Raw genomic sequence first — 22,884 nt, forward strand, 5'->3', positions numbered from 1 at the left:
GAGTCTGTAGTTACTGGGACCTATCAACAGTTTATTTTTGTTTTTTGCTTTTTTCACAGAGGTCTTCAGTCAGGACTGTGTCTGCTAGGCACAGATGTACACACACATAACCAGAGCAGTAAAGCCTGTCTGCCACAACAGAAGACCTTGTGAAGAAGGAAGGGTGCTTCCATTTGTTTTATCATTTTTGGAGCCTTGTATGTGGTGATTTTCCACTTTAACAGACCCTCAAACAAAAACATCAAAAACAAATGCCAGGTTGCAGTGTTTCAAGTCAATTAATGTCTACTGAGTATCCACAGTACCAATTTCTAGGTCTTTAGGAGTATTTTATAGCTTTGTTTGAAGAGTGACATAATCCATTCAATAAGCCTTTCTCCAAGAAATTAGTTTGTGAAATTATGGGAAAAAGTCTCCTATTTTCTCAACCTACCCTATCTGCCACATGTTTCTAGGACTTCATATGTTAGAGCCTTGCTAATATTAGCAAAAACATACAGAGTGCTTATTATATGCCAGACACTGAAGTGCTTTACATAAGTGACTCATTTAATCCTCATACCAACCCTATGCAGGAAAGACTATTATTATCTCCTGCTTTTACACACGGAGGACATTCAGGGAGAAAGGTTATCTAACGTATAAGATGACACAGTAAATGGCAAAGCTGCCCTAACTCCTGTTCGCAATACAGGAATGACCAGAACGCTCCTGTTACAAGTCTGATTGTGTCATTCCTCAGCTCACAACCTCCCAGTGGCCCCCTTATCTCCTGCAATGGCCTGCAAAGCCCTACACACCTGCGTCCTGGACCTCGGCTCCTTTGCCTCTCTCCCCTTTGCTCATGCTACTCCAGCCTCCTTGCTCCACCTCTGAGCACTTGCAGGTGCTGCCTCATCTGGCAGGAACTCTCTCCCCAGATAACCTCCTGGCTCACCCCCTCACCTCCTTTAAGTCTTTATTCAAATGTCACCTCAGCCAGGCCTTCCTGGATCATCTTATTTAAAACTGCAACTCATCTGCATTTCCCTCCACAGCTTATTTTTCTCCATGCCGTTTACCTCTTAACATGCTATATAACTCACTCATTGTATAGTCACCTTCCCACTCTCACATGTAAGTTCCTTGAGAGTGAGAATTTTTGTGCAGCACTTAGAACAGTGCCTGGCACATAATGGCTGCTCCATAAGCGTGCTAAATGGATGAGTGGAGGTGGAGTGAGAAGTGACAGGCTGGTCTGCAGGGAGAAGAACAAGACAGTATGCAGTGAGTCGGAGACATGAGGAAGAGGCTGCCCTGGCTGCGCCCTGCCCCTTCTAGTTCTGGTTCTCTTCCTGTCCCGCCTTCTGACACACCTGTGTCCTTGTCATAAATCCACCCCTTCTGTTCAGCCAAGTTGCTTGTTTCTTGCAGTCAGTCGGTCTTAACTGAGATAGCACCCTGTTCCCTCTGCCAGAAATGCCTTTTTATCCTTGTCCAAAAACTCAATCTCATCTTTTACTGGTCATCGGTCAAGCTGCCCCTGACCACCCCTGACTGTTGCATGCAATAAATTATTTACTGAATAATCCTACATCACACAATGTTCACGTGCCCCACCCCTCTCTGCAAGGCTAGCCTTCCTGCTGAGGGTGGTTTGAAGACCAGAGGTTTGAGCAAGGAGAGCTGCAGAGGTAAGGTGCCATAAGCCATGAGATGCACCTGTTCCAGCAAAGAGATGCAGGCACAGGTAAGCCTGGCCAGTAGCTGTACTATATCTGGTGGCCTGCAGAACAGCCATGGGTTTTATTGTGTTTCTTGGGCTAAGGACACATGGGGACAGAATGAGTGGCCTAATTAAGCCTTGTGACCATTGCATACTAGTGTGTATTTCGTTATTGTGACTATTTAGTGCCTCTTGTATACTTAGTGCTCAGATGTCGTATGTATATTTAGCGCCTGGGAATATTGGATATCCAGACCTTCTATTCCTTTCTATCTATGTTAACACAGGCTCTATTTACTAACTACTTATCTTAACCCATCTTATGAATTCCGCCTATGTTTAACAAACTCTTTGTTTACTAACTACTTATCCTTTCATCCTAAAAGCTTTCCCCTGTTTTACAAATGTATTAATCTTCTTTAGTAGAATTGAATATTCCCTTCCAATTGTTTTGTTTTTCAATGCCATAAAAAACCCTGCTAGGTTTGTTGAAGCCCAAGTTGGATGGTACAATCTGAGCCACTTAATGAGACCATCAAACACTCTTATTCAGCAGCAAAACAGAATTCCTAGCAAAGGCATTTAAATGAGAAGAGAGAAACAAATACACTCAGTGACTGAGCTTTGCACATTCTTGTGGCTTGCGGCAGAAGGTCAGGTGCTGTCATTGTTAGGTGTGATGCCGGGGAGGGCAACCTGGTCCTGCCCCTAATGCTGCTACTGTAAAAGGAGGGACAGGTTTCATTAGACTAACAATGTGCCACACAGCTGGAAGGTGAGAGAGGGGAAGGCAGTGACAATGGGCTATCTTTGGAGGGGAGTGTCAAAAAGAACCAAAACAGTTTATAAATAAGTTCCTTTAAAAACGTGATAGGGGAAAAACATTTGCAAATGATATATCTGATAAAAGGTTAATATCCAGAATATATAAAGAACTCCTACACTCAATAAAAAAAAAGACAGCACAGTTAAAATATGGTCAAAGGATTAAATAGACATTTCTCCGAAGATGATATACATATGGCCAATAAGCACATGAAAAGATGTTAACATCATTAGTCATTAGGGAAATGCAAATCAAAAGCACAGTGAGATACTACTTCACATCTGCTAGGATTGCTAGAATAATAATGAAAAAAGAAAAGAAGTTAGCAGGGCAGCCTGGTGGCGTGGTGGTTAAGTTCACGCACTCCACTTCAGCAGCCTGGGGTTCGTGGGTTTGGATCCCGGACATGGACCTACACACCACTCATCAAGCCATGCTGTGGCAGCATCCCACACACAAAACAAAGGAAGATGGGCACAGACATTAGCTCAGGGACAATATTCCTAACTAAAAAAAAAGAAAAGAAATTGCTGAGGGTGTGGAGAAATTGGAATCCTTATGCCTTGCTGATGGGAATATAAAATACTGCAGCTACTGTGGAAAACAGTTTGTTGGTTCCTCAAAAAGCTAAATATAGAATTACCATATGACCCAGCAATTCCACTCCTAGGTATAGGTCTAGAAGAAATGAAAGCAGAAACTCAGAGACTTCTATGCCAATGTTCATTGCAGCATTATTCACCGTAGCCAAACGGTGAAAACAATGCATGTGTCCATCAAGAGATGAAAGGATAAACAAAATATGCTATATACATACAATGGAATATTCCTCAGCCATAAGAAAGGATGAAGTTCTAATACATGCTACAATATGGATGAACTTTGAAGACATTATGCTAAATGAAATAAGCTAGTACAAAATAACAATATTGTATGGTTCCATTTATATGAAATGTTCACAATAGGCAAATCCACAGAAACAGAAAGTAGAAGTTATCAGAGACTGAAGGGAAAGGAGAATTGGGAGTTACTGCTTAATAGGTACAGAATTTCTATCTGGGGTGTTGAATAAATTTTCAAAATATGGGTGATGGTCACACAACACTGATAATTAATGCCACTGAACTGTATACTTAAAAATTGTTTAAATGGCAGATTTTCCATTATGTATAATTAACCACAATAAAAGAAAGAGAAAAATTGTCAAGGTCGTGTAAAACAAGGAAAGACTGAAAAAATGGAAGGAGATGGAAGGAGACTAAACAAACATGACAACGGAATGCAATGTAGCATCCTGGATTGGATCCTGGAACAGAAAAAGCACATTAATGGAACAACTGTAAAATGTGAAAGTTTAGTTAACAGTATTATAGCAATGTTAATGTCTTAGTTTTGACAAATATACCATGGTTATGTAAGATGTTAACATTAGAGGAGGCTTGGTGAAGGGTCTATGGGGACTTTCTGTGTGATCTTTGCAACTTGTCTGTAAATCTAAAATTACTCCAAAATAAAAAGTTAAGAAGAAAAAAAGGACAGGGCTAGACTGGGTGAATTTTAATGCCCCTGCCAACTCTGGCAGCCTATGATTCTGATCTTTAAAGCTATGCAGAGGTGCTGAGGTCTCTCAAAAAACAAAAGCTACAAGTCAAAGCTATGTGAGGAATGGGCAGGAAATAAGTGAAGTATTAAAAGGATTATTTCTCTCCCCCTCATGACTCCCCCCTCCCCTGCTTACTCTCCCCCCAACTTTCCTTTCTCCAACACTCAAATCAATGCCACTGGGATAGAAAGTGGAGAGGACACTTGTTCCTTAGACTTCAGCATCCTTCACTGAGCCTTGAACTACTATTTTTAGACCAATCTCATATACTTTTCTCACCAGCACCTCATTTCTAGGTAGACCACCCCTCTTTGCCACCATGGATGCGATGGAGGCTGACACCACCAAGATTGTGGAAACCTGGAACCAAAGGATCCCCTAAATAAACTGGCATCAGATGGAAGGTGTAACTCGCTTCGGTGCACCAGGAAGAGGTCAAGGCTCCAAGCTGCCGTGAAACCACGTCAAAGTTACCATCCTGAATTGCTACAAAAATTTTTGCACCACAGAGATTCCGATTTACATTGTATGTTAACATACCTAAAAATCCTCAAGTTTATATATAACCCCTCTCCAAGTCAGGCTCACCTTTTATAACAATACCAAACTCTATCATAGATTTTATCTCCTTTGGATTTCTACTTATACCCCCCCACCCCTTTGAAGCTCCCCTCCCTTCAATGTCTCAGACGTCAAGGTAAGTGACATCTGTTAACATATGCTGTCCAAATGACAAAATAAGCTCTTACTACTAAGATGATAATGGTAGTAATAGCTGGCATTTACTGAACACTGATAGTATGCCAAGCATTGTTTTAAAGACTTTAAATATGTTGACATATTTGGTCCTCACAACAATCCTGTGAGGCATGGAAAGACTGTTATATTCATACAGATGGGGAAACTGAGGCACACAGTAGCAAGTAGAAGATCCAAGGTGTGAACCCAGGCTACTAGCTCCAGGGCCCCTGCTCTTAATCACTAGGCAACTCTTCTTATATCCCGCGTCCTGTATCGGAAATTAGGCATGAGGATAGGAATTCCAAAGCCAGCAGCTCCCCAATTCTCAAAGGAAGTGTTTTCTAAATGAAAGAAAACAAATTAAAAAAACCAAATCTATAATATCCTGAAATCTCTAACCTATTTTGAAACTGTCAGATTTCTTAAAGTTCAGGGATTGGCAAAATAAATAAGTGAAACTTCAAAGCTTAAATGGACTTTACCATATAAATCAAGAAGCAAGTTAACATAGGCTGTTTAAATAGAATATATGAAAGTCCCTCACTCCATGGGAATAGATATTTTAATAAGTTTCATGGATGAACATCAACCTAAAGTGAGATGCTGCTGCACTGGCACTGGCATCTCTTAGTTTTGTTAACAACTTGCTAAGTTAAATGACTCGAATTTATGCATGGTGCTGGGAAGTACAAATGGTCAGAAAGGAGAAAGGGCTCAGGGTTATGGAGGGAGTTTGGTGAAAGAGTCAAGACTAAAACAGGTCTCCCAATGCCCCCTCCTAGGATTATTAAAAACTCTCCTTGGGGATGCTCAACACAGTCACCATTCTAGTTATATCCTCTAATCAAACATCTTCACTTTGGATGAGATGAGCTAAGTAAGGTAACTAGAATTACTCACAAGGATCCCATGTCCAGTGATGTTATGCAAAAGCAAAGAAAACAGTAGGATACTTTGAAAAGGCTTCAAGATATCACAATTTTTAAGAACGCAAACATACAATATACAACCTAAGTGTTTCAGGTCTTACCCTAAACTTAATGAGAACGAGTTGAAGAGGCTAAAAGGTCCAGTTTCATCCTTTCAGTTAAATGCTCCCACCAAGAATTTATAACAGATGATGGGAATGTTGTCATATGCATTATACTCAACCCTATTGTTATATACATTTCCTAGACAGTGGAATTAAATACATGGAAGCTTCAAGTAACTTCTTTGTAATTAGCTGATCCCACATCATTGATTCTGGGGATAATGGCAGAAGGGGAATTATTTGTATCCATTTTTGCTCAATCTAAAAACTATATTCATGGATGTCCCGTTCTGAGAAGATGGAATAGGCATAATTTCCCCTATCTTTTCTGAGTACACCCAGAAACCATGGAACTTATATATAGGTCACACATACGATTCTGAAAGGTAGAGAGAAGACAAACTAACTAGGGACTTCAGGACCAGAGGGACAACATGGTAGTGACTTCCCTAAGTTTCCCCCCCACCATCCATATATTCCAAATTCAGAGCTGAAGAAGCTGGTAGGTCAGAAATGCTAATGGTGCAGATTAAAAAAAGCCCCAACAAAATCCAGCTCTTTCTAGTAAAAGGACCAAGAAAGGGGCAGCCTTGCAAGATAGAAAATTTTTAGACAATAACCACTGTTCTCCAGCCAAACTCCACAGAAAAAAATTGTGGCCCCACTCCAATCTATGCCAGAAAGGCTTAGTGGAAGCCCCGACTTCCACCCTCATGAGGCTGTAATGAGGCGCCCAACACTCCTGCTGGGTAGTGTCAGAAAAGACCAGGTAGGGAGCCGGTTCTTTCATCGCTATTGGCTGATAACAAGTCCCCTCTCCACCACAATGTCAGTGGTGACCACACAGTGAGCCAGAGCTCCCACCCCCGCCTTGCAGAAGTGAGCTCTCCCAAACCTGTACAAGAATATTTATAGTGGTTTTATTCATAATATCTAAAAACCAGAAACCAGATGTCCTTCGATAGATGATTAAACTGTGGTACATCCATACCGGAATATATCACTCAGTGATAAAAACTTAGAGTATGCAACAACCTGGATCAATTCGCAGAAAGTTATGCTGAGTGAAAAAAGCCATCCCCCCAAAATGGATAACCCAATTTATTATAATTTTGTCAAAATTATAGAGATGAAGAAGAGATTAGTGGTTGCCAAGTGTTAAGGAGAGGGTGGGGTGTAGCTATAGCAGGGCAATGTGAGGGGTCCCTGTGGTGATAGAGATGTCCAGTGTCTTGGATTCTATCACTTTCTATATCCTGGTTATGATATTTTACTGTTATTTTCCAAGATGTTATCATTGGGGGAAACTTGGTAAAGCACACATGACATTTCTATGTATTATTTCTTATAAATGCATGTGAATCTACAATTATCTCAAAATAAAAAGTTGAATTAAAAAAAATAACAAAAAATCCACTACTCCTTTTCAAGGAGTCCTTGCTAATGCAAAAAGGCAAGGAAAGGAAATAAGATATACAGATTGGGAAGGAAGACATAAAACCATCTTTGTTTGTATTTAACATGATTGTCTACGTATAAAATATGAAAGAATTGACAAAAAGCCCTCCTAGAATTAAGAAGTGATTACAGCAAGTTTGCAGGATACAAGATTAATATGCAAAAGTCAGTTGTTTTCCTATATGCCAGCAATGAATAGGTGGAATTTGAAAGTAAAACCACAAGAACATTTGTTGGCCCCCCCCCCCCAAAATGAAATACTTAGGTATAAATCTAACAAAATATGTCAAGATCTATAGAGGAAAAGTACGAAACTCTGATAAACGAAATCAAAGAACTAAATAAATGGAGATATTCCGTGTTCATTAATAGGAACACTCAATATTATCAAGATGTCAGTTCTTCCCAACTTGATCGATAGAGTCAATACAATTGCAATTAAAATCCTGGCAAGTTATTTTGTGGATATAAAGTTTATACGGAGAGGCAAAAGACCCAGAATAACTAACATAATATCAAAGGAGAACAAAGTTGGAGGACTGATGCTATCTGACTTCAAGACTTACTATGCTACAGTAATCAAGACAGTGTGGTATTGGCAAAAAAAAAATAAAAAAGACAAATAGACTAATGGAACAGAATAGAAATAGACCACCATAAATATAATCAACTGATCTTTGACAAAGGAGCAAAGGCAATTCAACGAAGCAGGTTGACAAATGGTGCTGGAACAACTGGACATCCACCTGCCAAAAAAAATGTATCTAAACACAGAGCTTACACCTTTCACAAAAGTTAACTCAAAATGAATCACAGATCTAAATGTAAAGCATAAAACTATAAAACATAAGAGAAAACCCAGAAGACCTTGGGTATGGCAAAGGCTTTTTAGATACACCAAAGACATGATCTGTGAAAGAAATAATTGATAAACTGGATTTCATTAAAATTAAAAACTTCTGCTCTGCAAAACATCATATCAAGAGAATGAGAAGACATGCCACAGATGGGGAGAAAATACTTGCAAAAGACATCTCTGATAAAGGACTGTTATCCAAAATATACAAAGAACTCTTAAAACTCAATGATAAGAAAGCAATCAAAATAAAAAATGGGACAAATGCCTTAAGAGACACCTCACCAAAGATACATAGATGGCAAACAAGAATACGAAAAAATACTCTACATGTCATCAGGGAAATGCAAATTAAAACAATGAAATACCACTACACACCTATCAGACTGGCTAAAATCCGGAACATTGACACCACCTCACGCTGGTGAGGATGTGGAGCAACAGGCACTGATGCACTGCTGGCGGGAATGAAAAACGGTACAGGCACTTTGGAACAGTTTGACAGTTTCTGCCAATACTAAACATACTCTTACCATACAATCCAACAATTGTGCTTCAACCCAAAGGAGTTGAAAACTTACATCAGCCGAAAAACCTGCACATAAATGTTTACAGCAACTTTATTCACAATTGCTGAAACTCGGAGGCAACCAAGATGTCCTCCAGCAGGTGAATAGTAACTGTGTACAGACAGACAATGCAATTATTCAGCCCTAAAAGAAGTGAGCTATTAAGCCATGAAAAAACATGGAGGAACTAAATGCATTACTACATGAAAGAAGCCAGTCTGAAAAGGTTAAAATACTGTATGATTCTAACTATATGCCATTCTGGAGAAGGCAAAACTATGGAGACAATAAAAAGATCAGTGATGGTGGGGGTTGGGGAGAGATGAATAGGCAGAACACAGAATTGTTTTAGGGCAGTGAAAATACTCTGTATATTACAGTTGTGTTGCTTCAGGTTTCTTTCAGTTAGGAAAACCAAGTACTAAAGTAGGTCTTGTAAAAGTGAAGACGCGTATAGCAAACTTTCAGACAGTGAGGGAAACCTGTAGAGACATACCTCAGAGACATCGCAAGTTTGGTTCCAGACCATCACAATGAAGCGAGTCACATGAAATTTTTGATAAAAGTTATATTTACACTATATTGTATCTATTGTGTGCAACAGCATTGTCTAAAAAATCAAGGTACACACCTTAATTAAAAAATATTTTACTGATAAAAAATGCTGACCAATCATCCGAGCCTTCAGTGAGTCATAAAGAACACAATATATCCGCGAAGCTCAATAAAGGAAAACACGGTAGGACGAGGTGTGCCCGTGTATGTCATTGTACATTTGTCCAAACCCACAGAACGCACACCACAAAAAGTGATCCCTAAGCTAAACTAGGAACTTAGAGTGATTATGATGTGTCAGTGTAGGTTCATCTTTGGTAAAAAATGTACTGTTCTTGTGAGTGACGTCAATAACTGTGGCGCTTTGCAGGTGTGGAGGCAGGGGGTATATGATAAATCTCTGTATCTTCCTCTCAATTTTGATATAAACCTAAAACTGCTCTAAAAAAAATTCTTAGAACAAAAAAACCAAACCTGTATTTATCTTTGTTTATAGGCCTAAAGTTAACAAAGAGGTAGACTGAAACGTCACACAACCTGGTTCATTTCCTAGATAACTTCCTCCTACGAAACAAGAGGCAACTTGTGTCCAAGCTTTATTTTACCTAATCAAGAGGGATTCCCCTGGTGGCCTCAGGTATTTGACATCTGCTCAGCCTATGAATCCCCTATTAATGTGTCTTTTAGAAACACCGAGTAATCTATTGAAGAAGAGATGACAAGATTATAATCAAGGCTGAATTTAAGACTACCCTTGTTACATTAGCCAAGTGAATTTTATTAATTTTTTTGCAGACAAAGATTTGCCCTGAGCTAACATCGGTTGCCAATCTTCCTTTTCTTTACCCCTCCCCAAAGCCCCAGGGCATGGTTGTATTTCCTAGTTCTAAGTCATTCTACTTCTGTGTGAGCTGCTGCCACAGCATGGCAACTGACAAAATGGGTGGTGTGGTTCTGTGACTGGGAAACGAACCCCAGCCACCAAAGCAGTGAGAGTGCTGAACTTTAACCACTAGGCCATCAGGGATGGTATGCTAGGTGAATTTTTTTGATGGCCTGAATGGATGAAGAAAAGTTGGAAACGTCATTTTCCTGCCCTTAAATTATCTTGTCATCCACAGCTTGGAAGCAGAATAGTTTAATGAAGTTTGGCAATCTCTCTAATAACCTTCTTATGCACACAGCCCTAAACTTAAGCATATGCTTTATATGTATTTTGTATATCTACAATTTTTAAGTTTGTCCTAACATAACCTCCTGGTATGAAAATCTTTTTATACCTTTTGTTACCAAAATGAACACAATATGCATTAAAATTACTAGAACCATTTGAAGAAGCCAAAGTAAGGCAGTTTTCATCCTTTGTTTAGGAGAAAAATCATAAAAACACCACTTTTATCCACCTCTAGTAAAGAATGTGTTCAAGGGCCGGCCTGGTGGCGCAGCGGTTAAGTTCACACGTTCTGCTTCTTGGCAGCCCGGGGTTCGTTGGTTCGGATCCCGGGTGCGGACATGGCACTGCTTGGCACACCATGCTGTGGTAGGCGTCCCACGTATAAAGTAGAGGAAGATGGGCACCATGTTAGCTCAGGGCCAGGCTTCCTCAGCAAAAAGAGGAGGACTGGCAACAGTTAGCTCAGGGCTAATCTTCCTCAAAAAAAAAAAAAAAAAAAAAGAACATGTTCAAGATTTTCTATTCAACTACAATATTTTGAGAAAGATCTTTATTTGCTTTATACAACAGTAAAAATTATATATTACACATTAACACACTATATATCACCATGATATATAAAATGTTGCCTACCAAAACAGTTTTACTGTTAAAAAACACATACACACACATCCCTAAAAGTGATTTTTTAAGCTGTACATTTTCTCCAAAAGAAAAAATTCCTAGCTTTTACTGAGAAAAAGAAAAAAAATTCAGATACATTTGCAAAGAATGATTCCATCTAAAAATTTTTTCTCAAGAGAAATCTGGGAATCACTGCATCATTCATATTTTCTTCTTCTTTCTCTTCTTTTTTTCCAGCATTCCAGCCATTTTCCTCTTCTTGGCTGACACCAGGCTATCTGCTCCCGCTGGCTTCTCACCGTCACCACTTGAACCACGTTTCCTCGTGTTAGGTTCTGACTGCCTTTCTTCTTCCTGCACTCCATCACCAGATTCCTTTCTGTTGATTTTGGGCTGTTCTTCTTTACTTACTAAAACACAACAGACAGTGTATTTAAAGACTTTTTTCCCCCACAATGAAGTGAAGTTATCTGGGTCTCCTCCACTTCAACAATTCAAGAGATGACAGATTATTCGATTTTTTTAAATGATCGCTTTCATTTACCAGGAGAAGGCTGTGCAGCCGGAGGCAGGCTTTCCTTTACGTCTGTCGCTCTGTCTAGCCAGACACCAAGACACGTCAGCCTGGAGTTCGTGTTTATTTCACAGAGTAAAGACGGGGGAACTTTCTAAAACAGAAGAAAGAAAAATTCGTAACACTTTAACATAAGGGAATTTTACATAATTACTTTTCTTCTTCCATAACATACGTTAATTTAAAACTTAGTATATTTTCTTGAGGATAAAATATGCTGTTCAGAAGAAATCTATTACCTTGATTCATGATTGATTTGACTATGTCCTCTACAGAGCCAATTTCTGAGTAATAAGAAATCATAAACTCACTAAGGAAAGGGACTATGTCTTTCTCATTTCGAGGTTTTAACAAAGAACCTTGCACAAAGCAGATACTGGACAAACCATATTCACAGAATGTGCTTATGAGAGAACTAAGAATAACAAACCAAGCATCTGTGAGAGGGAGACTACCGAAGGGAATTTTACAATTATCTGGTTCAGAACTATTGCTAGTTTCACAATCAACCAGGAATTTCCAAATTTTTTTTAGTAACGGCAGTATTTTTTTTTTCTTAAAGATTGGCACCTGAGCTAACAAGTGTTGCCAATCTTCTTTTTTTTGTTTCATTCTTCTCCCCAAAGCCCCCCATTATATAACTGTATACTCTAGTTGTGGTCCTTCTGGTTGTGGCATGTGGGACGCTGCCTCAGCGTGGCCTGATGAGAGGTGCCATGTCTGCGCCCAGGATCCGTACCAGCGAAACCCTGGGCCACTGAAGCAGAGCACGTGAACTTAACCACTTGATCTAATAAAATCTTACAGAGAACATCAATATAAAAGAAAAGAAAGCACTTCTGATTGGAAAAACAGGAGTTTTGGAATCCTGCCAGCTCAGACTCACCAATCCAACCCAACCCCTTAGACAGCTCTGTGGAACCCTAACTTTACAACTATAAATTGATGAATCCCTGAAAGAGAATTAAAAAGTAAAAAGTTTATTTAAAGATCTCTGCCTTCTGATCCTTAAAAAACTTCCACCTATCTTATCTCAGAGCAATACTGATAATAAGACTTGCATTAGAGGGTATTTATATTGTGCTAAGTCACCGACCTTATCCTGTTGGAGCTTCCACATTTTGATGAAGCCATCACTCGATGCTGTAACAATAACATGATGTTCTGGAATTTCAAAACTGAACATGTCTTTTACCCTAGGAGAGAAACATTAACACCATAAAAGATCCTTTCTTCCAAACAGTACGATACTGTTATAAAACTTCTATGCACATGGTCTCCTGATTTTTCAACGTTTCAAGTGCCAAACTGCTCCATGAACGGTACTAAAATATAACTATACTTCACAATCCTGTGAGTTAGTGAGTCATTTTCAGGGTCTAAATTTCAAGACAAAATTCACTATTAACCATACCTTAAGAAAAAGTTGAAAAGCTGCTAACTATAAATAATTACGGTATCACAAAGGAAATAAAGACACTTAAGTCCCTCACCTCCAGAAGCTATGAGTGCAGTACAGAGAGAAAAGACAAGAGAGAAGAATCACGGCCTCCTCCTATGCATCCATTTCCCTGGTCTCTAGTGCCACCACCCCTAGTCTAAGCTATTGTAATTTTTCTTCTGGATTATGGAGTAGCCTAATTGGCCTCTCAGCTTCCTTTTGTCCCCTAACAACTTCTAAAAATGTAACTGAAATCATGTTACTCCCAGGCTTAGAATCCTACAAAAAGCTAAGATCTGCTTTAACGTAACACAAGAGAGAAGTGGCTAGGGATATAGATGAAGCAAGAATGCCCAAAAACTGACAACTGCTGAAGCTGGGTCTGTGGGGGTTGTGTGCTTAAACTGGTCTGTCAGCTTTACATTTTTCCATAATAAGAAATAAATAAACCAAAATCTACAAGGGTATTTAGCATAAATCCAGACTCTTCATCATGGCCCCCAAGGCCATGCACTGTTTGGCTCACTCTGATCTAGTCACATGGGTCTTCTATCTGTTCCTCAGATATGACCAGCTTTCTCCCCCCAGGGCCACTGTGCCTGCGGGTCTCTCCTCTTTTTCTATCCCTAAGGTCCCACACCCTCTCCCCTGATCATGCCATCTAAATAACTTGCCCTTGTTATTCTTACATCATAATACTCTTCTATGTCCTTCCTGCTTCCTTGTTTGGCATCTGTCTGTTGCCCCCTACAATATAAGAGGCCCCAGAATGCAAGCTCTTGTCTTTTTTGTTCATCTCAAATACCTAGTGAGGTACTTCTAATGGATGCTCAAGGAATACTTAGGAAGGAATGGCCAAATACCGGCCTTGAAGAACGTGCTCACTTCCCAGTGCAGGGAAAACTAGGGCCTGTATACCGATTTCAGTATTCTGAGTATTTATAAAAAAGAGATTTCTTAAGCTGACTATTATTTAGAAAATAAAAACTAAGGCTTATTTAACATGTAGAAGAAATGCAAGTGAAACACATTAAAGTACATTATCATCTTTTTCAAAATTATAAAGTGGAAAAACCAGGGGCAGAGCCAGACCTAACAGTCTGGGTTTGGATCCCAGCTCCATCACCTAACAGTGGCGTCATCTTGGCCAAGTCACTTAACCACTTACTCTTGAGACTCAGTGTCCACCCTAGAAGTACAGTGAGCAGTAAAAGGTAACAGAGACTGGAATGAAAGAGAAGTCAATAATGCCATTTATTTCTCCTGCAGGAAAGACAAACAGGGTAGAAAAGGGGAAGAAGTGGACAACGGGAATAAAGTAAAAGGGCAACAGTGGTCCAGGGCAAAGCTAAGACTGTTTCAATATTTTTTTCCCATTCAAATATGGTTGATTTCAGGCCCCAAGTCTAACAAAATTGTTGGAAAAATATGTTGTGCAAATCACTAGTTCTGATGACAACTTCATAACTTTTGCATTACTAAGGCCAAGAAGACAACATTTCCACCATTCTTTTAGACTCCAGAAATCATACATATGTAGAAACGTCTATCTCTGGAGTTGCTCATAATGCTTTATTAAAGCATTGCCTACCTAACATTTATTGAGACTCTACACACATACACAGAGATTGGCCAAAAAATACCTGTTTTCATGAGCTTTAAATTGACAGAGGCACGTTAGTGAATCACAGTCAAAAAACCTTACAACTTCTTCATCTCCAGCCACTGCAAGCACAGACTCCTAGAAGAGAGGAAAAGAATACCATCCAGAACGTCATCAACAATTCTGACCATCACCATATTCACTGGGCTTCCATCACTGAAGGACTACTTACTGAAAGAAATGTAACAGAAGATATTCTCTTTTCATTTGTGATGGTGCCACTAAGAGATGCAGTGTCAAGGTGATAGACATCTATTTTATTCAGTATGACAACTACATATTTCTCTCCTCTTGGGGACCACTCCACTATGTGAGCATCTGTAAGTTAAAAAAACAAAGCTTTTTTATTTCATAAATAAAAAATATAATGATCATAGTAGTCATAAAAATAGCAAATATTTACATTACCCATCTTTCACCTCCACTACCCTATTTAATCTTCACAACAAACTTACGATACATATTTTGTGAGTTAAAGTTTAGGCAATAAAGTGAGTTCAAAGAATCATTAAAGGTCATGCAGCTGGTAGGTCACAGAGCCACAAAAGAATCCTGATCTAAAATGGGAAAAGAAAGTAACCTAAAGAATTTGCTCTCAGAGGTAACCACCATCACGCAGGGAAATAAATGTGTATATGAATGCACATAAGAGTGTGTGTGTATATTCACATTCCATCAAGTTATAAAATACATTCCAAACAAAAATACTCACTTTGTTTTATATTTTTTATGAATGCTGATCTTCCTTCCACAAGATTCCACGTTCTGTAAGACAGGAAGCTCACTTATGGCACGATCACTAACTTTTACTAGGTGTCAAGGTGAGCATAATGAAGACTTACTCAAATGATAACTCACTAAATACATTGCTATTTAGAAGTGGCATCTTTCTTATAGCAATATCTGAAATATTTATTATCAAGCAAGATTACCTGGTTCCATTCCCACCACCCTTTACTATATTTAATGTATTTAATACATTTTCAAAAGGCTTCACCTCCTAAAACATTTCTTTTTAGGACCACTCTCCTCTTCACAGCTTACAATGACTGGAATGTGATGTGCATGCTTGAATACAGAGCTTGTCATTTTTTCCCTACCATTATGAAAAGGTTTACTAGCTTTCAACGTTTCCCTGTATCACAATATCTTTAAGTGGCTGACAGCGTGAAACAATACAGAAACAGCATCTAATTATTGTAGTAAAAGATACTCTAGTGGTGGGTTCTTGAACAAAGACCACAACTTAGTGAAGATGCTCTTTGGGCATTAATGACTTACCTTAACGTCTTATCTGTACCCACAGACAGGGCCAACTTGCCAGATGGGTGAATAGAAAGGAAGGTCACCTGTCCTCTAAAGGGAAACCAACAGTTAGCCCCCAACTTGACTGGCACGCAGAGACCACCAATGGGAAAGCGCAGGACTCACTTGTGAGCTTTAATCGACTTCAGGCATTCCCACTTCTTTGCATCCCAGACACAAATGAGTCCATCCTCTGCCCCGCTGATTAAGTGCCTGTTGCCATAGAATTTCAGGCAAGTGATTGTGCCTGTGGATAAACGAAGACAGGCAAAACTGATATTCATCTTGAATGCAAAGTCCATTTCTGGTCTGAAGGCTATGATGTGATAAGTAAAACATCCAATGTCTTAGTATAACTGAAATGTACCTTAAAGTCTTAAGTGAAGAATTACTTTTTTTCATAGTAAAACATAGTTTCAAGCCTATGCACATATTTTCAGCAGAGAGTTTCTCTAGCTGCAGATAAAGACAAACTGATCAGTTCACTTTCGTGCTCTGTGTTTCCATAATCACATATTTAGGAGATGGCTGGCTAGGACTGTTTGAGCAAAAGTCAAACAAACTAACTGGTTAACCAACTAACCTGGGGAACAAACCGACATGTACAGACACATGACTTCTACTTTCTAAACACTGAGTCAGCTACCCGATCATCCACGATCCAATCATTATCACTCCAGAGCTGTCTTTTTCCCAAAGTCTACACAGTTCTCACTCACTCACTGGTTCTCACTCACTGTCATAAGAATTTATTAGAACAATTTTATAAAATGTTACACTCTTCAACTATGCTCTCTGGAATCTCCTCCTCATGGTTAATAATTTCCCTACATCTTTTCACAAAGTTCACAAAACACTCCACTCCCCTCTGCCCAAAGTGAAGCCTGGATCTCCCATGAATTTCCCCTACAGCTCCTGAGACTGGGAGACACATTGTCCTCAAACATTAAAAGGCTGGAGTGAACAACTAGAAGGACCTGCAACTAAGATATACAACTATGTACAGAGGGGGTTTGGGGAGATAAGCAGAAAAAAAAAAAAAAAGGCTGGAGTGAGGTGAGGTGAGGTGAAGGAAGAACCCAGCGTTCTTCAAGCTCCCAAAAGCAGTCCATGCCATTACACATGTACCCTCAATAAAATTCCCTGTCCTCTGAAGCTTGTGTCACCCAGCTTAACTAGCCCATGGCTCAGGGGTTGACAAACTACCGTGTGCAGGTTAAATCAGGCTGGTGGCCTCTTTTTGTAGATGCAGTTTTACAGGAACACAGCCTCGCTCATTCAGTTACAAAATGTCTATGGCTGCTCTTGCGCTGCAACAGCAGAGCTGACTAATCGTAACAGAGACCGTATGGCCACAAAGCCATGCTATTTACTATTTTGTCCCTTACAGAGTAAGATTGTGAACCTCTGGGTCATTATTGTCGCCCTGCACGCTTCCTGGTCAGTCCTTTACTCTGCCCTTTATACTGAAAGAGCCAAAGATCTCTGATGAATACTTTTGCACCCCCTAAAAAAGCACTAATAATACGTGGGCTTATGTACCACCTTCTTCTCAAAGTGGGAGACTTTAGTCATTTTTGCCCACGTTTCCCTCTTTCCCTATTATTCTGTTTCTAACTTTGGAAATTTTGCTTCTCCACATCTTCCTACTCCTTCTGCCCATAACTCCATCTGCTCCCTGGAAAAGAGCTCATCTAAACTGACTGCTAGAAAAACAGGATTTATACAAGGAATGAAGGAAATCAGGAAGCCTGCTTCATTCATTCCCCATGCAAACTCCTGCTAAGGAAGTCCTCTTCTTGTGGAACACCTGTACCGAGGGATACGGACAGACCAGATTTGTTTACCTTATTTCCTCCACACCTAAGGGAGAGAGAAGCCTTCTCCGTGTGAACTAGGATTAGGAGACAGTGAGGGAAACGAATGTATGTTGAAATCACTCAAAGCCCAGCTTCTGTGGAAAAGTAAGACACTTGTCAAAGTAACTAAGAACCATTTAACAGAAGAAGGCCATTGACTACTCCCTATTTACTGCTAGAAACCAATGCTTGGTGTGGAACTTCTGAAATAGATGAAGATAGGGTAGGAAAAAGGGCACCTGTCTTATCTGCCTTTCATTGCAGGAAACCAACTTCCTTAGGTGAGTTTCCCAAACTAAGTACTAATCTAACTGATTCTACTATTTTAGGTTCTTTTTTTCCCTTTTCCTTCTTCTCCAACACACATTAAACCCCTTCTCTGTCCCCTGGGAGAATGCAATGAAAACAGCAGAAAATGTTCAATACTGAGGAAAAAATGACATGTTCAGTCTATCCCTTGATCCTGCCACTATCCTGGGCAAGGTCACCATCAGAAGGGGAAACACAGCCATGACTCCTTGACCTCAACTCTAGTGATCTTTGCCTCTTCTTTATTTCAGCTCCTCACACCTACAGCCTGGATACTGTTACACCCAGAGCTGCTCCACAATAGAACTCTCAACCTCTAAGAATCTATTCTCTGACAGCAACCTCCCATCTTTCCAGCCCTTTGATCACTCACACCCACCTGCTTTTTTATCTCAGATCTGTGGACCCTTGACATCCCATTTTCTCTAGGCTGACAACTTAAACTACCCTTTCACCCAAATCCTCAGTTCCCTTGCAAATCAATCCTTCTATTGCACACACCAAGTAATTTTCCTTTCTCTATAACTGACGTTATGCAATCCATAGCCTCCAGCTTCAATCAGGCAGGCTCTCATCAGTCCTTCTGCTTGTTCTCAGTCAGCACCTCTCCCACACCCAAACTGCCAGCACTTTCCTCAAGCCGGCACTGCTCCCTCCCATTCAATCCCTTACCTCCTCCTCCCTAGGAACACCAGGATCTGGCCCCACCTACTTCTCCAGCCACCCAACCTCCATTTTAACGTTCTCACAATATTAACCTGTTTACAGTTCCCCATGCACACCAGTGGTTAAAAACACAGGCTCTGGACCCAGGCTCAAGTGCTAGGTCCACTGTTTTGTGACATTGGGCAAGTCACGTATAACATCTTTTACCTAGGTTTTCTCTTCCATGAACTAAAGATGCAGTGTACCTTCTTGGCACAATGCTGGGTACATGATACTCCGTCAATAAAGTTAACTATCTGATGCTGCTACTCGTGCTCCTCATGCTGTCTGCTCTGCTGGGAATGCCCTTTCTGCCTCCTTGCAAAGTTCACCAGGATAAAAACTGACACTTCTCTTTTAAGATCATTCAGATGTCATTTTAAGGAAGTTTTCAGTGAAAACTCGCTTCCTCCCTCCTCCCCTTAGACTGACTTAAGTGTCTCCCTCCTGTCTCCCAATACAGACTGTGAACGTCTTAAGGACCAAAGAACCACATTTCTATATTTCGATGCACAGACTGTTACATAACAGACACTTAATGACTTGTTCAACTGAAGTCCAACAGTAAAGTAATAACACTTGAACATTATCATCTTAAAGGACGCCGTTTTCTTACCATTGTGATGTACTAGAGCCCCATGGTCTATCTTCTTTTTCATGTCATAAATGTGAATTGTTTCATCTTTGCTCCCAGTGACTACAAAACGACTATTTACAGCCACCGCTGACAAGGAGGCAGTGTGGGCGTGGTGAGTGAAGTCAGCCACAGGTGTCCATTTCTGCTGAAGAATAAAATATACGATCAATACCACAATCACATCATACTTCTCTAGAAACAGACAAATGCTCTCATGATGCATGAAAACTACCAATGGCTCCTACAAATGGAGAAAAGACTATGCAATGATATCTAGATTCAAACGAAGAACCTGAGAATTGAATAAGGAAGGTAAAGCAAGGAAACCCGAAGGCAACACTGAGGACCATGACTCCAAAACAATTATGAGAACTGGACTACAGGGACTTAAAAGTCCCACCCCAATCTTTAACTCCTTTATATATTTACTTATATGTGAGACTTCCATACCATTCATTCATTCAAATGTTGAAATTCTGATTTGAATTTATTCACTCAACTGCTGAATGACTACTATGTGTTTGGCACCATCTTAGACAGTTAATATATAGCAGTGAACAAAAGAAACAAGAGTCCTTATTCTAATGGAGCTGCCATTCCTGTGGGAGACAGACAATAAACAAATTAATATGATGTCACATAGCATAATGACAAGCTCTACAGAGAAAAATAAACAAGGTAAGAGAATGTTTCCATTAATACCAATACAAGCCCTAGAGAATGACCAGTGAGGAGGTGTCAAGAACACTATGCTTCCTGACATGGAACATTTGGATTCGATAACTGTGACAGGTTAAGTACAAAGGATGACAGCTGAATACATATACAGACAAACACATACACATAACTCAAATTGAATGAGATGCATCAAGAAGTATTAGAAAAACCAACAAACCAAGGGGGTAAAAAACCCACCAAACTTCTTTGAACACACTTAAGATGTGTTTTTGCAAATTAATTCCCAAATAACTACAGTAACAGGCTGTCCTTCTGTCAATCAGGATGGAGGGATCCTCTTCTGAGGAAAGGCACAACATTTCCGAGGGGCTACTATGGCCGTAAATCAAAGAATAACCTCTGCTTGTGCACATTGCAGAAGGAATGCTGGCTATCTGAGCTACTGTCTGTCCAGGGTTAGAAGCAGTATTGGACTGGACAATGGTTAAGAGCTTCGTGTTAGAGACACCTGGGGATTTGAGTCCCATGTCCACCAGTTATTAGCTGTGTGGCCTTGACCTATCTCAACTTCAGGTTCCCCATCTGCAAAACGGGGATAACTGTATCTGCCTCAGAGGGTCGCTGTGAGGACTACTATGTGTCTAGAACATAATAAGAAACATTATTACAAAAAGAACACAATCAGTAGCATCATCTTCAAGTATTCAAAACATGTCACCTTTCAGCCAAAGACAGATTAATAACCAGAGTAGAAAATACTAACCAGAGCAGAAAACAAAATAAACAAAAGCAGTTAGTCAAGTCATACACTTCCAATTTTCCGGCTAATTCAAGACTGACATCTTGACTTCTTCCTAAAGTACTCAATGAAATAGGTTTCTAGGAGATACCTAGGATTAGGGGAAAAACAATACTGGGCTATAAACTAGGAGACCTTATTCTTAGTCCTGGGTATGCCTTTACTTGTTCGACTACTGGCAATTTACTTTACCTTTTTATTCACACACCTACTAAGACACTTATTATATTTGGTTGTAATTTTTCTCCACGTATTGCCTCCTCCGTCCTCTCCCCGTTACATCGGGGAAGATCTCTAGTGCAGGATCCATACCTTTGGCTTCTTTGCACTTTCATTGCAAGTAATGGCCCCACGATAAGAGCCCAATAATTATGGATAGGTGTCACTTTATCGATGAGGGGTTTCTCCTGATCCAGCTCTAGTATTTTGTAAAATACCAGGACAGAAACTCAGTGAAAGATCAAACTGTCCTTTCATTAAATCTTGAACATCTAAATCGGCAGTCAACTTCTGGGAGATACCCTTCAATCCATAATCTATGACTCTCTTGCCGAAATACCAGCTTCCTTCGTGCACCGTGGTCAAAATGTGTAGTATAACAGAGAGACATCATCTCGTCTTATGAAATGCCTACTCCATGTTTTAAAAGGCAAACTTATACTTCAGTCTCCTGAGTTTTAATTCATCAATTAATCCCTAAGATCCCAGACAGTGTGTTCACCTCTGGTGATATGTTTACCTGGGCCGGGTGGGACCAGACCTGACCTTCCGGGGCTCCCCTTAGGTAGTCCCTCCGCGCGCCGGCTCTTACCTCGTGGTCTTCACTCGCCTTGGGTTCTGGGTGTACAGCGAACCCAAAAAGGACCTGCTCGTAGCAACCGGCTACCAGCTCCATTCAGCAGCGCACGTGCCTCTTCCGCGAGCCCGGCCAAACGCAGAAAAATGACGAAAGCGGATGCAAGAGGAAGGTTGGGGTGGGGGGGCCTTCCTACGCCGGCGCTCAAATTTACGTCAAGACCGCAGGGCTGCCTCTTAGGCGCCTGCATCTGTGGAAAGGGTGTCAGCGCTCGCAGATCACGCGGAACTTCCATGAAGAGAATAAGGAAGAACCCCACATGAGAAGGTTCTCATTGCAAGGAAGAAAAGAATGGGGGTCTCGCAAGCATATTCTAGGAAGCTGTGAGCTCGGCGCTTCTGAGGGGAGTGGGGCGGGACATCCTCTGCGGAAGCCCCCCGTTTCCGTGGCGTCCAAAGAAGGGGCGGGCCTGTTTCCGGCCTGGGCGGGAGTCGGTGAGGCTGACCGTGGCGATGCTTTGCGGGGAAAAAGTGGTACCGCCCATTTATTGTGAGCTGTGATGCTGGGGACAGGAGTTAGGTTTCCTTTTTGTGCAGGAAGCAGTGGAATGAGGCTTTCTCTCTCACCTTCTCTCCTAACAGGGCAAGGAGGGGTGGCACTTGTGGTCCCGGTTACGGGGACGGTGGCGAAGTCGGGTCCCTCGAAGTCCGCTTCCCGGGTGACTGCCTGCCCGGGGCCGGAGAATCCCGCCCTGCACCCCTTTCCTTCCAGCTTGGTTCGGTTGTCTAACTGTGGGGTCAAGTTAGGCAGCGTTATGGCACACCCAGGCGGGGGAGGAGGACTCTGGCTTGAGGGATGTAAAGACAGTATCTGAGGAAGAAACGCTCATCCTTGGCTTGCCTTTACTTGTTCGACTACTGGCAATTTACTTTACCTTTTTTTTTACTCATCCTTGGGGAGCGTTCCGGAAGGAA

The 22,884-nt window shown here is 40.7% G+C and overlaps 1 protein-coding gene across 2 annotated transcripts; it reads right to left on the minus strand.

The window, feature by feature from the left end:
* Positions 1 to 11,032: 11,032 nt before the first annotated feature.
* PAK1IP1 (PAK1 interacting protein 1) lies at positions 11,033 to 22,161 on the minus strand. 2 transcript variants are annotated; one of them, XM_046640566.1, is made up of 10 exons: positions 21,926 to 22,161; positions 19,617 to 19,782; positions 16,254 to 16,374; positions 16,104 to 16,178; positions 15,535 to 15,587; positions 14,995 to 15,140; positions 14,803 to 14,900; positions 12,815 to 12,914; positions 11,689 to 11,812; positions 11,033 to 11,554 (listed from the first exon to the last, which is right to left on the minus strand). In XM_046640566.1, exons 1-10 carry the CDS (start codon positions 22,007 to 22,009, stop codon positions 11,346 to 11,348), a joined length of 1,176 nt encoding a protein of 391 aa, XP_046496522.1. In that variant the 5' UTR covers positions 22,010 to 22,161; the 3' UTR covers positions 11,033 to 11,345. The 2 variants fall into 2 exon arrangements, with proteins under 2 accessions (XP_046496522.1, XP_046496523.1); XM_046640567.1 differs by having other exon boundaries at positions 11,034 to 11,554; positions 19,617 to 19,779; positions 21,926 to 22,112.
* Positions 22,162 to 22,884: the final 723 nt, after the last annotated feature.

This window comes from Equus quagga, chromosome 15, assembly GCF_021613505.1.
Source record: "Equus quagga isolate Etosha38 chromosome 15, UCLA_HA_Equagga_1.0, whole genome shotgun sequence".
Taxonomy (NCBI): domain Eukaryota; kingdom Metazoa; phylum Chordata; class Mammalia; order Perissodactyla; family Equidae; genus Equus; species Equus quagga.

Bases quoted from the DNA above. Each gene is read 5' to 3' on its own strand.
- PAK1IP1 (XM_046640566.1), bottom strand. From the start codon at position 22,009: ATGGAGCTGGTAGCCGGTTGCTACGAGCAGGTCCTTTTTGGGTTCGCT. The intron at 19,783-21,925 runs GTAAGAGCCGGC...TTTATTCTTCAG, and splicing joins AGGCGAGTGAAGACCACGAG to CAGAAATGGACACCTGTGGC. The intron at 15,588-16,103 runs GTAAGTCATTAA...CCTGTCTTACAG, and splicing joins GGTACAGATAAGACGTTAAG to AACGTGGAATCTTGTGGAAG.